Raw genomic sequence first — 16,585 nt, forward strand, 5'->3', positions numbered from 1 at the left:
GCAGGGCATGAGGGACAGATAGGTCAGGGCTTTATGGGGCATTGGTAGGACTTTGGAGAAGGGGGTGCAGGTGCAGCCCGGGGTGGAGAATTGAAAATAACTGACGTCCAGGTGAGAGGCCAGCGGCCTCGCCACCTGGAGCATGTGGTGGGTGTGGAGGAGACGAGCCCTGGCTTCGGGTGCGTTTTGGAGGTGGAGCCAATGGGATGCCCAGGAAGTGTTAAAATCAGAATGACTCCTGGGCCTCTGGCCTGAGCCAGCTTGGGTGGAGGAGGCAGCTGCCTGATGAGCTGTAGAGCAGAAAACAGGGGGGACATCAGTCGGGGTCCTTGGCGTCTTGAGATGCCAGGCGCGGCTTGGTGGGCACGGTGGGCAGCAGTGGGCCCACCTCATCCTCTCAATGGCACAGCCACTTTAAAAAGTATAATTTCTTCTTCGTGTAGAGGATGGCATGTTTTGTTAAGAGAAAGAGGGTAGGGAAGGGGATAGTAAGGGGGGATGTCTGGAAAGTGGGACAACTAATGGAGCAACTTCCCTGTGCCCACACCCCAAGGGTGACCACTATGGGTGCTCCCCAGAAATAGCCTGGAGAGCGTGTCCTCTGCTTGATTAATCCAGTGGGATCCAACTGGGCTGTTCTCGCTTGCTCTGCCATCTGATGGCCCTGTGGATCCTGAGTGCCCTCGCTCCAGAATTGCACCCTGAAGTCTGTTCTTTCAGAACCACCTTCAGATGTGGCCCTCGGGGTGCTCCTGTGCCTACTGATGTGGACACTGAGCCTGATGGGCACAGATCGCCAGCACGAACAGCGAAGCTGCCCAATCTCCCAGAGTCATCTGGAGCCAGGATTCTCCCAGATTTGGGAAGGTGGGGATGTCGGGACAGCAGTCACACTGGTGAGGGCGAGGGCGAGACTTCACGTGGCCATCAAGGGATGAGACTCTCTGGGCCGAGGAAACAGGCGGGGATGGCAGTCCCAAGGGGATGGTCCAGACCATGAGAGGGGCCAGGAGGGTGAGGAAGGAGACACGGGGCCTAGGATCAGGGGCAGGAAGATGATTCCTGAAAAAGCTGAAGAGCCATATGGCGTGACTTTGTGTGAGTGCACGTGCATGCACGTGAGTGCATATGTGTGTGCATGTGTGTGTGTGTCTGCACAGTAAAGGATCCTAGAGTCTAGCCTGCATCTCATTCTCTTGTCCTTTCATGAATATGAGGCTCCTGTGATATACAAAGCGAGCGCCTCTTACTTCATCTACTTGAGTAGGAGGAGTGAGACCCCAGACCACTCTCTCTGAGCTGAGAGCCGTGTCGCCCTCCTCCGGGTCCCCAGGCTGTAGGGGCTCTGACAGCACTGGCCTGCCCCCAGGGTGCGCATCCTTCCCCCATGACGAGGTGGCCTTTTCCTTGGGGACACTGTTCTTTGCTCGACAGATGACAGTGCTCTCTGTCATAAGTGGCCTGGCTCACAGCCACCCTGCTCTGCAGGGCACACGCGCTGGACCCTGGCAATAGACCCAGGCCTGTCGCAGGGCCAGGAGCTGCTGGCAGAGGCAGTCCCAGCTGTTCAGTGGCGCCCACAGCTCTTTGGCCTCTCCTGTTATCAGCACGTGGCTATGTGGCAGGCAGTGGCATGGAAAGTGGAGCTGGTGGGTCGGTGGTATGGCTGGTGGTCAGCGGCATGTCCACAGTGCTGTGGCTGGTCAGCGGCCAGGTGGGAGGACAGAGATGCTGAGAGGTGCTGTCTGCAGGCCACCCAATGGGAAAGTGTGTTAGGCTTTGGGGCAACTGTGGCAGTGCTGGGCCCAGCATCATCAGCTGCACAGCATCCCTGGAGACAAGGCGCAGGGGACAGGCCGGAAGGACAGCGTGGAGGACGGGGCCCCAGAGAGCCAACGGCCCCGTCCTGACGTGCTGCTGAGCCTGACTGCACACTGGGGGCTTTGCGCATACCCCCTCCCTTCCCTTTCATAGCACCCCTCAGGTGTGGCTGTCATCCCTTGCTCAGGCAAGGAAACTGAGGCACAGGTAGGTGGAGTCACTCACAAGAGCTCACAGTGTAACATGAAGGAGCTGGGACTCAAATCAGACCCCACCGACAGCCAGAGAGAGGCGCCCGGGCCCAAGCCTCCGTCTCCTTGTGGCATGACGAGCGCCAGCACCTTGGGTCAGTTGGAGTGGAGCGATGCACCCAACGCGCCTGACATCCGGAGCAGAGCCTGGCTTTTGTCATGTGCTTGCACGAGAAGGGCTGGTTATTATTATCACTGAGTCCTTTATACTCGTGACCTCATTACTCCCACGCCCGAGAAGCCCATCGGGTCCCGGTTTCCACTGCAGAAACGCCTCTGAACGCTGCCTTGTAGGAAAATTCCAGTCACGCCAATAGCGAGCTCTCCAAGTCCCATGCCCCACCCAGCCCGGACAATCTGCCTGGTCATCTCCGCCTTAAAGCTCCAAAATCCCAGAGGTTGAAGATTAGGGAGGATTCTGGGGAATGCCAAAGCTGGCTGTTTTCTCCACATCCAAAAATCACGTTCCCCAAACATGAGCCTGTGGCCGGGTGGGAGGGGTGTCTACAGGCCCCCGAGAGCCTGCTTTTGTCTTTTCTCACCAGGTGCTTGCCTGGCCAGGTGTCTCTCCTCCACCCTCACCGCTTCCCACCTGTTGGAACCAGCCTGGTGGCTCAGGGTGGGAGGGGGCAGAGGACTTCCACGCTGGGCTCTGACACCTTGGGTCCCTTGAGCACAATCCACTTCCTGCTGGGGGGATGGGGCTTGGGCAGTGGTGGGCGTCTCGCAGTCTAGTGGTTCTGTGTTTGTTGAACATGAATTCCATTTGTCCTGTGATGAGGACATCACACCCACCACCTCACTGGCCTTATTGCTTATGACAAGGTTAGGCTAAAAAAAGAGAGCAAGGGCGTGGGTCAATTTAAAGACATCTTAAAAAGAATTTAAAGAAAAGTGGAAAATGCTTCTGGTAGCCCGGGTGGGGCCCAGCCCTGTTCCAGAAGTCAGGACAAATGTGTGGATGCCCACATCTTACTGGGGGACAGCCCAGGAAGTGGGCTTTGCTGGCCAAGTGCTGCCTGTGGTCTGCTGTGTTTCCAGGACCGTGCAAACCCATCTTTGGGGGTTTTTGCACCCTGTAAGGTCTCTAGGGGCCTGAGGCCCGCAGGCTGGGAATGCGGTGGCTTCAGACCCCAGGGTTTCAAGTCCGCCCTGCTAAGCTCTGCTGTCCCGCTCTCTGCCCACCGTCCTGATAAACAGCCCTTCAAGTTGAGACAGCAAGTCCTGCAACTGGAGTCCCCAGGATGTGGGGGGGGGGGGGGGGCAGGGACTGGGCTGTACAGTTAGGAGCACAGGGATTACATCCCGAGCAGATAGAAACAGGAAGAAAGCTGAGGAATTTTAATTGCTGCCTCACATTTCTGGAGTCTTGGAGGCCTGGTCCTCACAGGCCAGTGCTGCGATCACTGCCCTTCGGGCTCACCTCCCTCCTCCCTCGTCTGCTCAGCTCTCAGAGGAGAGGGGACGTCGTGGGCATGTAGACGTTTCCCTCTGGCCTCTGAGCTTGGCCGGGCATCTTGGACCCTTTAGCAGGAGACTGGCTTGGTCTGGGGGTGCTGGGAGCCATAGGGACGGGGCACTGTGCTGACTTCTAAAGCCGGTCTGTCTCTGACAGGCAGCTGAGCTTTCGGTCATCATTTAGCAAGCGTGGGTAGTCAGGCCCTGTTCCAAGTCAAAACAGACGTGGGCCCCTGCCCTCAGGGGACCTACTTCTGGAGACTCAAGCCTTGAACCAAAGCCCACTCCCGGGGCCAGCCTCTGTCTCTGGCCTGTGTGAAGTCTCCCCAGAGCCAGTGGGATATGGGACCAAAGGTAGCTTCTGCCATCAGGGAAGACTCCTGTCCCGCCACCTCTGTGAGACACACCTCAGGGAACCTTAGCTGTGAATGGGGATAGGTCAGGGGCAAGTGGAATCTGTAGCCACCATTGGGCGACCTGTGACCTGGGAGACAGCAGTGTCCTTGGGGGAGTGGCCACGGGCTCTGCCCCACATTCTGCTCACTTGTAAGGGGGTGCCTTTTCTCTTTCGAAGAGAAAGTCTTGGTTCTACTGACATTCGAGAAGAGTGACTCTGTTTCCTCCTGTCCCTGGGGATGAAGGGACCCTACCTGTGCTGGTGTGTCCCTAAGCCAGGCATCCGGGGCCTCCAGAGGCTGCTCATGGTCATGGTATCCAGGGCCCCCAGCACCTTCTTTCTCTTCTCCCTGTTGTGCTGATGGGCCTTCCAGCACGTCAGTTTGTATGTCAGTACCTTCGGGTAGAGCAGGTGAGTCCCTGCACCTGGGCCCACTGTGCTTGTTGGTAGAGTGGACTCTGGGAGCTGGAGAAAGCCCTAGCTGGGGGTGTTAGAGATGGGGATATCGAGGCCCAGGGGTCACTAAGGGTACGTTAGTGATTCCTGGGTGTAGATGCCCTGGAGGAGGGGTCTTCTCCTTTCACTGCTGGTGAGGCTGAAGCCCCAGAAGAGTTGTGCTTGGAGGACCAGGAGCTTCATCCTGGTCCACCACCCCATTCTAGATGTGAGGAGCTCAGGGCCTGGAAGGTTCTAGACGGTTCTAACCCATCTCTGCCACTTTCTCTCCTTAAGTGACCCCCAACCTATCATATAATCAGCCCTAGTCTTCTGTCCCTCTCTGTAAAGTAGTCTCTCTGTCATGTGAGGTTTCGTTGAATCAGGCTTGACTGACCCAAGTGACATGACTATGCTCACCTCGTCAGTGTTGGCGCAAACTCCACTCCACCTCCCCCTCTCCTCCTCGGGGGATGCCTTGTGCATGTGGGTGATCTGGTGCGTGTGTGATGCCCTTAGATGTGAAGTCACGTCACACCCCGTGTATCTCATCCTGTTCACCCATGTGCGGGGCTCACATGCCCTGGGGAGCTCCTGCCTGGTCCTCCGTTGCGCCTTGAGCGGTTGCTTCCATGTGTGTCTGGCTGCTGGGTAACAGGAGCGCTGCCGCCTCATCATCGCCGACTTGACCTGCCTCCCTGGCGCGTCCGCGTGCGAGCTGTCCCAGAGTGGACACCTAGGCCTGGGCACGGGCAAGGACGAAGCGTGAGGATGTTCTGAGCACGTGGTTGAAGTGGGTGCCAGAGAAGGGAGAAAAGCTCATCCTTCGTGTTGTTCCCCACCTTTGCGTCAGGCGCCGCCCTAGGAAGTTCTCTGCATTTTCTCCTCAAATGCTCTTTGACATCTAAATCCCCGTTTTACTGAAGAACAAAATGGGGGCCCGAGGGGTTAATGAGGCATCTGCTGCCACCCAGCTGCTGAAGGCGGGCTGGCATCCAACTCCCAGGTCGGGTGGGCGCTGGGCATGGCCGTGCCTGCCCTGGATGGCCAGAGCTTGCGCTCAGCAAGCCTGCCCACGGCGGCGCCGTCTCCCCGGGCCCGCGGCGGGCTGCCTCCATGCAGCGTGCTGGGAAGAGAGCGCAGCTCGCCAGGAATTTCCTGGGGCAGTTCCAGGGCAGACTGCTTGGATCTGAGGGTTACAGGGTGACTGGGTCCTGCGCTCACCCGTCCCTCCCCCACGGGTCCCAACCCTGTACATTCTTGGAATCTCTAAGTTGCACTGTGTTCTGTGGGCACCAGGAGTTTCCTTTGAAACCCCGTGGCACCAACATCTGTTAGCTCTTAGAGAACAGAAAGATTGACAAAGAACTGCTGGGGCAGGCGGTGGGGGAAGATATTAAGCTCAGGAGTATGCAATCTCAAAGACAAAGAGGAAAAACCCCAACCCCACTCCAGCCTGCTCCCCAAGGCCCTGCTTTGATGTGGTTTTCCCGTCCTGGAGGCCTTATAAGGCATTGCGCCTGCAGCTCTGGGCTCCAAGCTGGTGCTGGCTGCACACGCAGTGCTGGAGGAGCTGGCCTGTCTTTCTGGGGCCCAGAATGGCCAGGGGAGGGGCAGCGCTGGGACTCGGAAGGGAGGCAGTTCTGGGTCCTGTGGCCTGAGCGACCACCAAGCCTGGCCCCAGACTGGACAGGGCAGGAGGGCTGGAAATCTGGGGAGGCAGTTGATCAGTCTGGAGCAGAGGCAGAGCCCAACTGTCCTGGGGGTCAGAGGCCAGGGGACCGGGGCCAGAGCTATGACCGAGTGGACAAAAGGGGCAGGTGGAGGGAGGCCAGTGTGCACCAAGACCCACACTGCTATGAGGATTACTGCAGAGCTCTAAAAACAGCTGCCCGGCAAGATGGGAGGGAGTGTCTTTACAGGTGTCTGTGAGGACATCTTGGGCCTGCAGCTGCTCCTGGAGATGTTCTGGTAGCTATCTGACCACAGAAGCAGAAGTAACAAGCAGTAACTGCTGATCTGTTGAGCCCACGGGTGGTCTTAGGTGCAATTCTAAGCTCTCCCTTCATCTTCATGACTACCCTGAGCCATCTTGACTGCTGCTATCCTGTGTACAGATGGGGAGACTGAGGCACCCTGGAGATGATGTTCGGTCCGTCACTCAGATGAACCAGCTGATATGAGGCACAACTGGGAGCTGAACCACAGTCTGACCCCTCCAACCCCATGCCCTGCACCCCTCTGCACGAGGGTTCCCAGTGGGGTTTGTGGCCGTCAAGGAGTCCGTGTGCTCAGACCTTGCTCGCAGGCCAGGGCTCAGTACAGGGCCAAGTCCCAAGCGTCTTGGGAAAGAGCTGTGGGGGTCTTTGGGTGCTACTGGACAGCGGAGTTGACCCCTGGAGCTGTAGGGGGCTGTGATCCTCTGTACTGCTTTAGTCTCTCTCCTTGCCCCTGGTGAGTGCCAGGACTTTTGGCCACTCCGTCATATGCCCACAGGAGCCCAAGTCCACAGTGCAAGCTCAGGCCAGGCATTTGAATGCAACTTTACATGATTTTCCTGTCTCATATGGTCCTTGAGTGCTCAGGGGCACTTTCTATGTAGAAAAAAATGGGAACAATGATACCCCTCATTTTATAAATTGCAGTTCATTTTTATGAGCGTCCATTCCTTGAGAGAGGGAAGAGGGAGGTTGTGATGAGGAAAGGAGTCAATACGTGCACATGTGTGAATGGATCAAGTGCCTTGAGTGGCACGTGGACATGTCCGGTTGGTGCCGTCTGTCTGGTCATGGTACTTTATCACGGTGCCCGTGGCTCCAGAGCAGGGTGAGGCTCCAGATCCAAGGGCGAGGGTGCTAAGGATATGACCTGTGTCTGGCTCAGTTCTTCGTTCCCTGCCCTTGTGATTCCAAGGGGGCCGGGGCACCGTGCTCTGCAGGCCCAGTCTGTCTGGATCCAGGTGTGAAGTGAGTTTTGCCCCAAGACTGCTCTGCAGTGGATTAGCCAAGCATGGCACCCAGGAGCTTTCAAAGTGTTCTACAGAGTGGAGTGTGGCTTAGTGGGAAAAGACTCACCCCAGAACTTGCCAGAACTCTGCTTTAATATGTAGAGACATATCTTTAATATGTCAGGGAGCTCGGGCCGCAGAGCAGACAGTTCTTCTCCGAGTGTGTCGGAAGCCGTCATCCCCTGACGACTGTGGGTGCCTCGATACACTGTGCGGCGTCCTTCTGGGGGCCCCGTCACGTGGCTGCTTTGCTGGAGCTGCCACCCGGAGTCTCTCCGTCCCTCCAAGAGGACCAGCACAAAGGCTGGAGCTCTCCAAAGCTCACAGATGCTGTTGGCCTCACCGTGGAGCATCAGGGTGCAGCCGAGGTCGGCGTGGGCCCCCTCTGAAGAGACCTCCACATGATGGGGTGTGCTGATCCTCTTGAAGACGGTCGCGGCTCCTGTGAGATTGCGCAGCCTGCCAGCCTTTCAGGGAAGGCGGCCCGTCTTCCTCTGGCATGAAAGATGGGCTTTAATTGGCTGCCGGGGCGTCCCAGCCTCTAATGATGCCACCGGGTACATCCCTTTCCTGTCACCGTCTCCCAGCTCCCTGTCAGCTCTGACTCTGTGAACACAAACAGCCAGTTTACAAGCCCAGGAAGTGCTCGGTGATTATAATAATTGACGGCAGAGGAGAGAGAAGTCACCCCGCCTGAATCAAGGGGCCTGGTGTTGAAGGGGGTGGGCTACGGAGTCTGGATGTCCACAGCCTAACAACCTTGAAGAAGGAGTGTGTGGTGCCCCAGAATGATTTGAAAGAAGCAAGAGAGAAGAACAATCCTCACCCACAGAATGTTAGCTGTCATTCTTTAAAGGAGAGAGAGACTTACCCCCAGCTGTGTCCAGTTGATAAGATCAGCTGCACAAAGCTTTGTTTTCTTTGGTTAATCCAAACGGGCACTGATTTTTCTTTTTAAGCATCTGAGGTGTAGGATTTTCCCCCTACTTTTCAAGGAGAGGGCGTTTTTTTCTTTTTTCAAAAAGAGGAGCTTGTGACAGCTGCTGGGTTGGGGCTTTTTCATTGCTCGTCAGTTTGTGGTTTGAGCGTGCCAGGCACCACGGCGGCATCAACGGAGATAAGACGGTTTCACCCCCACAACTTCACTCACCCAGGAGAGGAGCAGCTCCCAATGTAGTGTCCTTGGTACCAAAAGCCCATGTGCTGCTTTTGAAAAATAAACTCCCATGGCCTACGTAGACCTGAGGAACACAGCACAAGCCACTGCTGGATATTTGGTGTCGGTTACCGTAGTGGGTCCTGCAGCCCCGGATCTTGTTTAACTTTGCTTAAAACCGTCCTTTTTGATCACGGAGCTCTTCTTGGCAGAATGCCAATAAATACAGAGGCAAGTGTGACAATGCCTGCTCTAGCTTCTCCCATAGCTACAGTCACCCTGCTGGGGGTCAGCTAGAGGGGACCTTTGTTGACATCCCAGACATTTATTTGACAGCCTGTGGGCCAACCACACTCCCCTGCCAGCCTGACCACAGCTGAGTGGCCGCCTGGCCAGGCTAGTTGGAAGCCGCCTGGCCAGGCTAGTTGGAAGCCGCCTGGCCAGGCTAGTTGGAAGCAGCTTGGCCATATGGGAAGAGGTGCCAAGACATCTTTAACTTGCACACGGGGCCAGGCGAGGCTGTGAAGGACGAGGCTCCATGCCAAAAGGTGTGTGTGATGAGGAAGGTGTGATGGGAGGTCAGTGCGCTCAGAGCATGCAGCTGCTGAGCGTGTGCTTAGGAGTTTGGGCATATTCAGGGCAGCAGCGACACACCCAGTACGCCCAGGCCTAGAGCTGAGATAGCTCTCCTGGGGCCTCTGTGGAGGGGGGAGATCCAAATTGAGTCTCTTCTAGGGCCCCACGGGGAGGCAAGTTGACCCTGGTCCATTAAATTAGCTCAAAGGGCAAGATGAGGGAACTTTCTGGTCTGGCCTTTGTCTTTGTCTAGGATAGAGGGTGTAACTTCCTTTCTGGGGGTAGTATCTCCTGTGTAGTATCTTATGGTGAGCCAAAGACCAAGAAAAAGTGATTTCCTTGAAAGTATGGTTATAGTTCACTTTTCAAGTGTGACAGGATCCTCTTCCATTGACCTAAATTCCCATCAGAAGAATCTGAACAGGGTCCCTGCCTCCAGCCAGGCTGATGGGAGGAGGCCACCCCTCATCATCCAGAGTCCAGTTCCTACCTGACCCCTGTACATCCTTAATGCCCCTGCTTTGTCTTCTAGGAGCTCTTGGGCGAAGTTTTCAGAGAAACGCTCAGCGAGGAGGAAGAGGAAGACTTTCGGCTAGAAGGTACTAGAATCCCTATGGCTTTTTTTCCTGGGGGGAGAGGGGCATCTGGTCTACCACATGCCCTACATACTCTCCAGAAAAATCTGTGGACCAGGTAGAGGACAAGTCTGTACTCTCTGTGGGGTGGGTGGAGTGAGGAGCCAGAGCACCTTGGCTCATATCCTCACCTTGCTTGGTTTTAGGGGGGACCCTGGACAGGTTGTTTTATTGCAGTTTCCCCTTCTGGGGTGATCAGAGGAGCTACTCACAGGCCCTCCAGACTAAACTGGTAATAAGCTCTACATAAAACAACGATTTCCTCATTTCTCCATTATATCACTCAACTGGAACACGACAGGTATACAGGTGCACGAGCGCACTCCCCCCACCACACCCCCAGCTCCTCACTTCTCTATAGTTCTTATTCCTTTCTTTCTTACATAGATTATTTAGAAATAATTACTGTAGGAGTAACTGGGACAAAAAGGCAGAGAACTGCCAGGCAGCTGGCATGCTAACCCGACTCTTGGCAACCTCTTCACCTCACCAGGCCTTAGTTTCCACATCATTTCGGTGGGAGTGAGGATTTTTCCTGCTTGATTCCCTGTATTTATTTATGCCAAGAACAGGTAAAATCTAGAAGTATGCTAAATGGGATAACACTTCCATTTTCTATACAGAATCAGAGAAGGGAATCACCAAACGGGGTGGCCTTAGCACAGGAAACCCGCTCTGCTGGGGCGAGGGTGTACCACTGGCAGGAGAGCTGGGCCCCGGGTGTAGGGGTCCTGTTGGGCCCTGAGAGGAGAGCAGGCAACGCCAAGAGGTTTTCTAGGGGTCTTGGGATAGACCTGAGGTCTGTGGCCACATCTGGCCTCCAGAGTTTGTAGAATCTTCTGTTTCCAGGCCTGCTGAATCCAATCTGCATCTGAACAAACTCCCAGGGGGCTTGCAGGTACACTGCACTATTTTAAGAGAGTCACTCAGTTGCCCAAGAGTTGGAGACACGCTGGGGATCAAGGTATCTGTCAAACTTTGCTAATGTAAGATGTCCCAACTCAAGGGGTGACAGTCCCATGGACAGATGGCTTTGTCCAGGCTGTGAATGTTTCCTTTGAACATGTTTGCCTATGGCCTGAAGGCTACACTCAGGTGCTGAGAGATTTGATGAATCATTCCCTGGCCTCGCCAAGCCTTGGCAGTCATCCTTGGCTCATGGACAGATGTCAGGATTTGGTGGCTAGGGGAGATCTGGGAAGTCAGGTAATGGTCTGCAGGGTATAGACCTTGGGGATCGAGGTGATCCTGGACATCAAGTGCTTGGGTTGCAGCCCCCATTCCATTTATCTAGTCATTTGCTCAATCACAGTGTAGCTTAATAGCAAGTTCATTCTCTTGTCCACTCATCCTTCCCTCTGTTCCATCTGTGACCCATTCACTGTCCTCCTAGCCACCCACGTGTCCATTCATCTGTCCATCCATCCTCCTGTCACTCATCACCATCCCATCATCCACCCCCCTACTAATCCATGACCTACTCACCCAACACTCTTCTCTGTCTGCTCACCTGTTGGCCCCACAGTCATCGCCCATCCTGCCATGCCTGCCTGTTCATTCCCTTGCCTGCACTCAGCACTCATCCGTCGCCAGCCCTCCTCTGCCCCCCAGCCACCTGCGGCCCATCTCGTCGTCATGAACTCATCCTTTAATCCACTTAGCCATCCTCCGTTCTCTCTCTCCATCTGTCTTTCCCTCTCTCCATTCACTGAGTCCCTATTTACTGCTGAAACCCAGACACTTTTCCATCCGTTGAGGCACAGTCTGAATTCATGTTAGTGATTTTGCCTTTTCCTCACAAACGCTCACGAGACGCTGCCCCGTGCAATCCACCACCCTCTGTAAGGGGGTCGCTTTGCTCAATGTCTGTGTCCAGAGCATGATGTCAAGCAGGAGGAACCTGTAGGCCTCGCTGTCCTTCTCTGCCAGTGACGTGCGTGGACTTCGGGCAGGTCCTTGCCTTTTGGGGTCCTCCTGCCCTCTGTAACCTGATGAGTGGGGATGTGCAGACTCTGGGTACTCAGAGAAATGTGGGAGGCAGCACTTCCAAATACTGGTGGATATTGAGGAGTAAATACAGGGTGCCCCAGGGTCCCAGCTCCTGTTGGGGAAAGAGTGTGAAGTGGGTGGCATCTGGCCTGATCCTGTGACCGGCAATTGTATGTTGGGCTTCGAGGGCAGCCAGGTGTCACTGGGGTCGAGGCACACTGGTGCCACCCCTGAGGAGGCAGGGGGTCGGGAGCCAGTGGGCTGCCTCACTTTCCCAACTAGGAGTTGGAACCTGTTGATGATGGTCAAGGTGCTTAGCCCCTCTCTTCAAACGAAAGCTTACACAGAAGCACAAAATGTAAAACAGACCAGTGAACAGAGGATGTAGGATGTTGTTTTTTTACATAAAACAGGCTTCGGTCGACACTCGGTGTTTCCGTGTGTGTGTGTGTGTGTGTGTGTGTGTGTGTGTGTGTGTATGTGTAGCACACGTGTATATATTATGGTGTCACTGGAGACCTCTACAGATGAACATAGTTGCTCCTTCCAGACTTGGGATAAGAGGACTGTAGTATTAACTGTGATTAATGTTTTGACTTTTACAAGAAGGATGTAATCATGTATTCCTTGTGACATGGAAGATTAACGACAAAATTAAACAAGTAAGTACAGCGAGCGAGAGAGGGGCTGCTCTGCCTTGAGAGTAGACCTGCCTGGGGCCCTTGGAGGGACACTGGGCCAAGTGGTGGCTGTGGTTCTCTTGTTGCTGGGGCCACCCTTGGCGCTGGGGCCCGAAGCTGCCCGCTGGCGCAGGGTAGGGGCATGGCCGTGGATGGCAGGCCGCCGCCACCGGGCTGGTGAGAGCGGGTGCAGCTGAGTCCTGGCTCAGGAGAAGCATCCACCTGGCCTGGGGTTGGCGGCGGGTGTCCCTCTGTGCAGCTGGCAAGGGAGGCCAAGCTGAATCCTGAATCTCTCCTTTGTCTTCCTCTTGGCCAAGTTCATTGCCTCTTGGCGGCCTGGAGGGCTGTTTAAGGGAGAAAAAAGGCCATCTGAGGCGTGAAGATAAAAAGAAGTCTTTTAGCCATCCCAGGAGAGGATGGCTTTAGCTCCTGCGTTGTTATGTAAAGCCGGCCCTAATCCAGCGTCTTAACCGCCTTAACTGGCCAGCTGGGAGCACGAGGGATGGGAGATTAAGGCTGGGCTTGGGGCAAGGGCTGGGGCCTGCGGAGCTCCTTTTGAACTGTGCAAAGAACAAAGTAAACATCAAAAGTCCCAAGCTCTGAGAGCTGGCTGGGCGTGGCAGGGGCAGGACATGCGGCTTCGGTGGGGAGGAGAAGGGGACCCTCCCTCTGCTGACCGCAGGGGTCTGTGGGCCGGGGAAGGACTACACCTCACTTCCCTCCAGCACCCACTTGACTCCCAGGTTGGGCAGTTGGCAGGCGGTGGCAGCCCGTGCCTGGTACCCTGGGTCAAAAATTGGTCTCATGTCACCCTGAGCAGCCTCCTGGTAGTGCTGTTTCTGGGGGTGCCCCCCCCCCACCTTAAATGGTAACAGGCAACAGGCTCCTTCTCTCAGTTGCCTTCTCTCCCTTCCACCAGGTCCGGTGTCTGTCCCTGCCTGCCCCTTGGCTCACTCCTGCCCCTCACCTGCTGGCCTCTGGCCCTCAGCCTCCCCAGGGCCTACTTCGTGTCTTCTGACCTCTTTGCTGGGGGGTGAAAGCAGGCAGAGAGCAACCCCCTTGGCAACTTCTGTAGAGAGCAGACTCCACAGCACCCCATCTGCTTGCTGATCCTGACCCCATAAGGAGACCCCAATGCCTCTAAAGTCAGGTAGACTCCGACCCCTGGCCCTGGCCTGGCTGTGGTTGGACTGAGACCGCAAACAGCCTGACTGTGATCCGGGGCCTCTCCGAATCTGCCGTCCTAACTTGCCTCCTGCCTCAGTGTCCGCAGGAGACCCCTTCCTTTTCTCATTCTGCCTTTCTGGGAATTTGCATCAGACCCTGGTTCCAGCCTGGCTAGAATTCACGTTGTGACATTGTGCGAGTCACTTAACTTCTCTGTGCTTCAGTTGCCTTGTCGGAGACGGTGACAGCACCTCCTCACGGCTCCCGTGAAGACAGTCACTGACACAAGCCAGAGAGCATCTCGGGACAGCCCAGTGCCCAGTGGTGGCAATTACCACGGTTCTCATTGTTCGTGGGTCCATCTTTTTGAAGAGGGTTCAGCCGGTGTGTATAATCATTTACTAGTCCAGATCAAAGAAGACCAATTTCAAAGCTTCTCTAATCCTATTAGAATCTCGACTCCCAGTACCTGGAGTAGGGTCTGGCATGCCGTAAATGCTCAATAAAGACTCACGAGAAGAATGAAGTCACTAAAGTCAGGGGCCTCCTCCTGGGCCAACCGTGAACATCCGGCATGCCCTTTTGGGGTCCAGGCCACTCTATCCAGGCTCCCCATTGTGAGATATCAACCATTCACAGGGCCTTGGATCCCTCGAAAGGCCGTTGGTCTCCTCCATTTGTGGCTGGAAAGCTGAGGTCCGGAGAGGGAGTGTGACCTGTCTAAGGTCACACGACAGACGAGAACAGAACCCAGACTTCCAGCTCCTCCTCATCCCGTGTTTACTGGACACCTGCTGTACGTGTGGGGCCCTAGGTTCTTAGCTGCAAACAAGGTTGGCCGGCCCTGCCATGAGGGCTTTTGTGTGAGGGGAGCAGAAAGTAGATAAATGAGCCAAAGAGTGAGCAGGTGAGCTGGTACTAGGCAGAGGTAAAGCCCAGCAAAGGGTAGAGTGTGCCAGGGCCTCTCCGAGCAGGTGACATTCCCGTGAGATGCAGATGGCCAGGAAGGGCCAACCATGGAGGGCAGTCAGGAGGAGGGAGCAGAAGCCCCGGATGGAAGGAACCGGGGGCTGAGGTAGACAGAAAGGAGGCCCGTGTGGCAGGAGGGGACATGGGGAACAAGGGTGGGGCCTTTGGCTAGGGTCAAGCCACACGCACGAATTTCATGCTGCTTTTGAAGAGAAACAGTTGGAAAATTTGGGGGAGATCAGTGCCAGATTCTGACTTCCATTTTAACAAGATGGTTGTGGCTTCTGGAAAGGGTGGGTCACGCGGAGTGGGTAAGGAGGCAAGGAAATGGAAGGTGATTGAAGAGTGCAGGCTGGACGCCATGGCGTTGGTCTTGTGTGGGGCTGGGCACTGGGAGACGTGGGCAGGCTGGGTGGGGTGAGGAGGTTGGACGAGGGAAAGAAAGGGACCCCGATGGCCCCTAGACTAAAGGGACTAAGGAAGTGATGTCGCTTCTGAGGTGGAGGCTTGGCAGGTGGCAAGCAGGGGTTTGGATTTGGGGTGGGCTGGGTTTGAGATGTCTCTCTGACATCCAAGTGGAGATATGGAGCAGGCAGCTGGACGCTGAGGCTGGAGTCCAGGGAGCAGAGAGAGAGAGAGCGGGAGAGGACGTCTCTTCAGGAGGCACACACTGCAGGTCAATCGGTGGGGCTGGCCGGCGGTTCCCTGAAGTCTGAGAGGGAGAAGAGTTCACTGCAGAGCCACAGGGACCCCCAGGCTCGGGGGCAGGCGGGCTCCACCCCGCTGGCTTCCGTGCCTCAGTTCAGACCCCGTCCTGCCGGGGAGCGGCAGTCCCCAGCAGCCCGGGTTTCGGCGGCGACAGCAGTTTCTCTCAAGTCTGTTCTTCATAAAAGCTCAGCTTGAACAGTGGAAATTCTGACTTGTGTCAGATACCGAGGAGGCTTTCATAGTTTCAAGTAGCTCAGGGTTAGGTTTTAAAGTTGGATTTCATCACATGTTTCAACTTGGGCGGGGTGGGGGGAGAGTAGGGACGGGGTATTTTTAGCCCAAAGAAGCTTTTCCCCCCCTCACCTCTCCCTCTCCCAGTGTCCCCCTCCTGCCCCGAACAGATGTTCCATCTCCATCTTGTTCAAACCTCAAAGCCCCGGCCATCAACCTTATGCTCTGATGAGAAAAAAGGCCAGAATGCTATTTGTTGGACAGGTTTTTTTTTTTTTTCTTTCCTCTTTTGCCTCAGTCACAACTGGTCCTTAAAATCTACTGACAGTAAAATGCAGCCTGGGGAGAAAAAGACCTTGGGTGGCATTTCTGGTCTCAAGAAAGAATAGATACCCACCGGCGGGAGCTGCCGGAGCCACCCGAGTCCCGCGTGCTAAATTATTGTGTCAGTGGTGGTGCTTGTTTTCCCCCGAAAAGTAGGAGCTTAAAGTGATGGATAATTAAGTCAGGATTATCCGGGTTCTTTTGGATGCTCCACTCCAACTGACTGAAGCCTTGGGCTCATGAAATTGAAAAAGTTTATCGGGGAGATCTTGCCGGGGCCCAGCGAGCTCTAGGAGATCAGACATGTCATCGGCCTCTCTCCCGCCCCCTCCCTGCCTCTCCGTCTTCTCACCCTCTGGCCCTGTTAGCCTCTTCCCCTGAGGTGGCAGAGACTGGTGCCCAGCTCTGGCTGCTCACAGCCTGTGAACTCAGCCGTTGACGCTGGGTCAGAATAGTCCCTGCAAAAACTTGATTCTCGCTTTACTAGCCAAGGTGGGTCTAAGCTTTGTGGGACCCAAAGTTCATCCAATTTGAGTGGGCCTTGTTTAAGGAAAAGAATGCGCAATTCTTTTCTGCCACGAATTTTGTGTGTGTGTGTGTGTATGTGTGTATATATATATAATCTTGTTAAACCTAAATAAATATATCCCCAATTCAACCTCCCCTTCGCTAAATTCCAGAGATGCCTGTGTTCGCTCCAGCGCCATGTGACACGAGAGGCTGTAGGGAAGTCAGAATGGAAAGAAACAGCAGTCTTAACTGATTGAGGATAAAATTCCTA

At 55.2% G+C, this 16,585-nt stretch overlaps 1 protein-coding gene across 1 annotated transcript in view; it reads left to right on the top strand.

Moving 5' to 3' along the window:
• The window catches only part of NKD1 (NKD inhibitor of WNT signaling pathway 1), a 70,056-nt gene that overhangs the window by 37,850 nt on the left and 15,621 nt on the right, over window positions 1-16,585 (top strand). Inside the window, 1 exon segment of the mRNA XM_037515771.2 lies at window positions 9,634-9,700. Within this exon segment, the coding sequence (XP_037371668.1) occupies window positions 9,634-9,700 (67 nt within the window).

This window comes from Talpa occidentalis, unplaced genomic scaffold (assembly GCF_014898055.3).
Source record: "Talpa occidentalis isolate TD23 unplaced genomic scaffold, MPIMG_talOcc4v2.1 talOcc4.17, whole genome shotgun sequence".
Classification (NCBI taxonomy): Eukaryota; Metazoa; Chordata; class Mammalia; order Eulipotyphla; family Talpidae; genus Talpa; species Talpa occidentalis.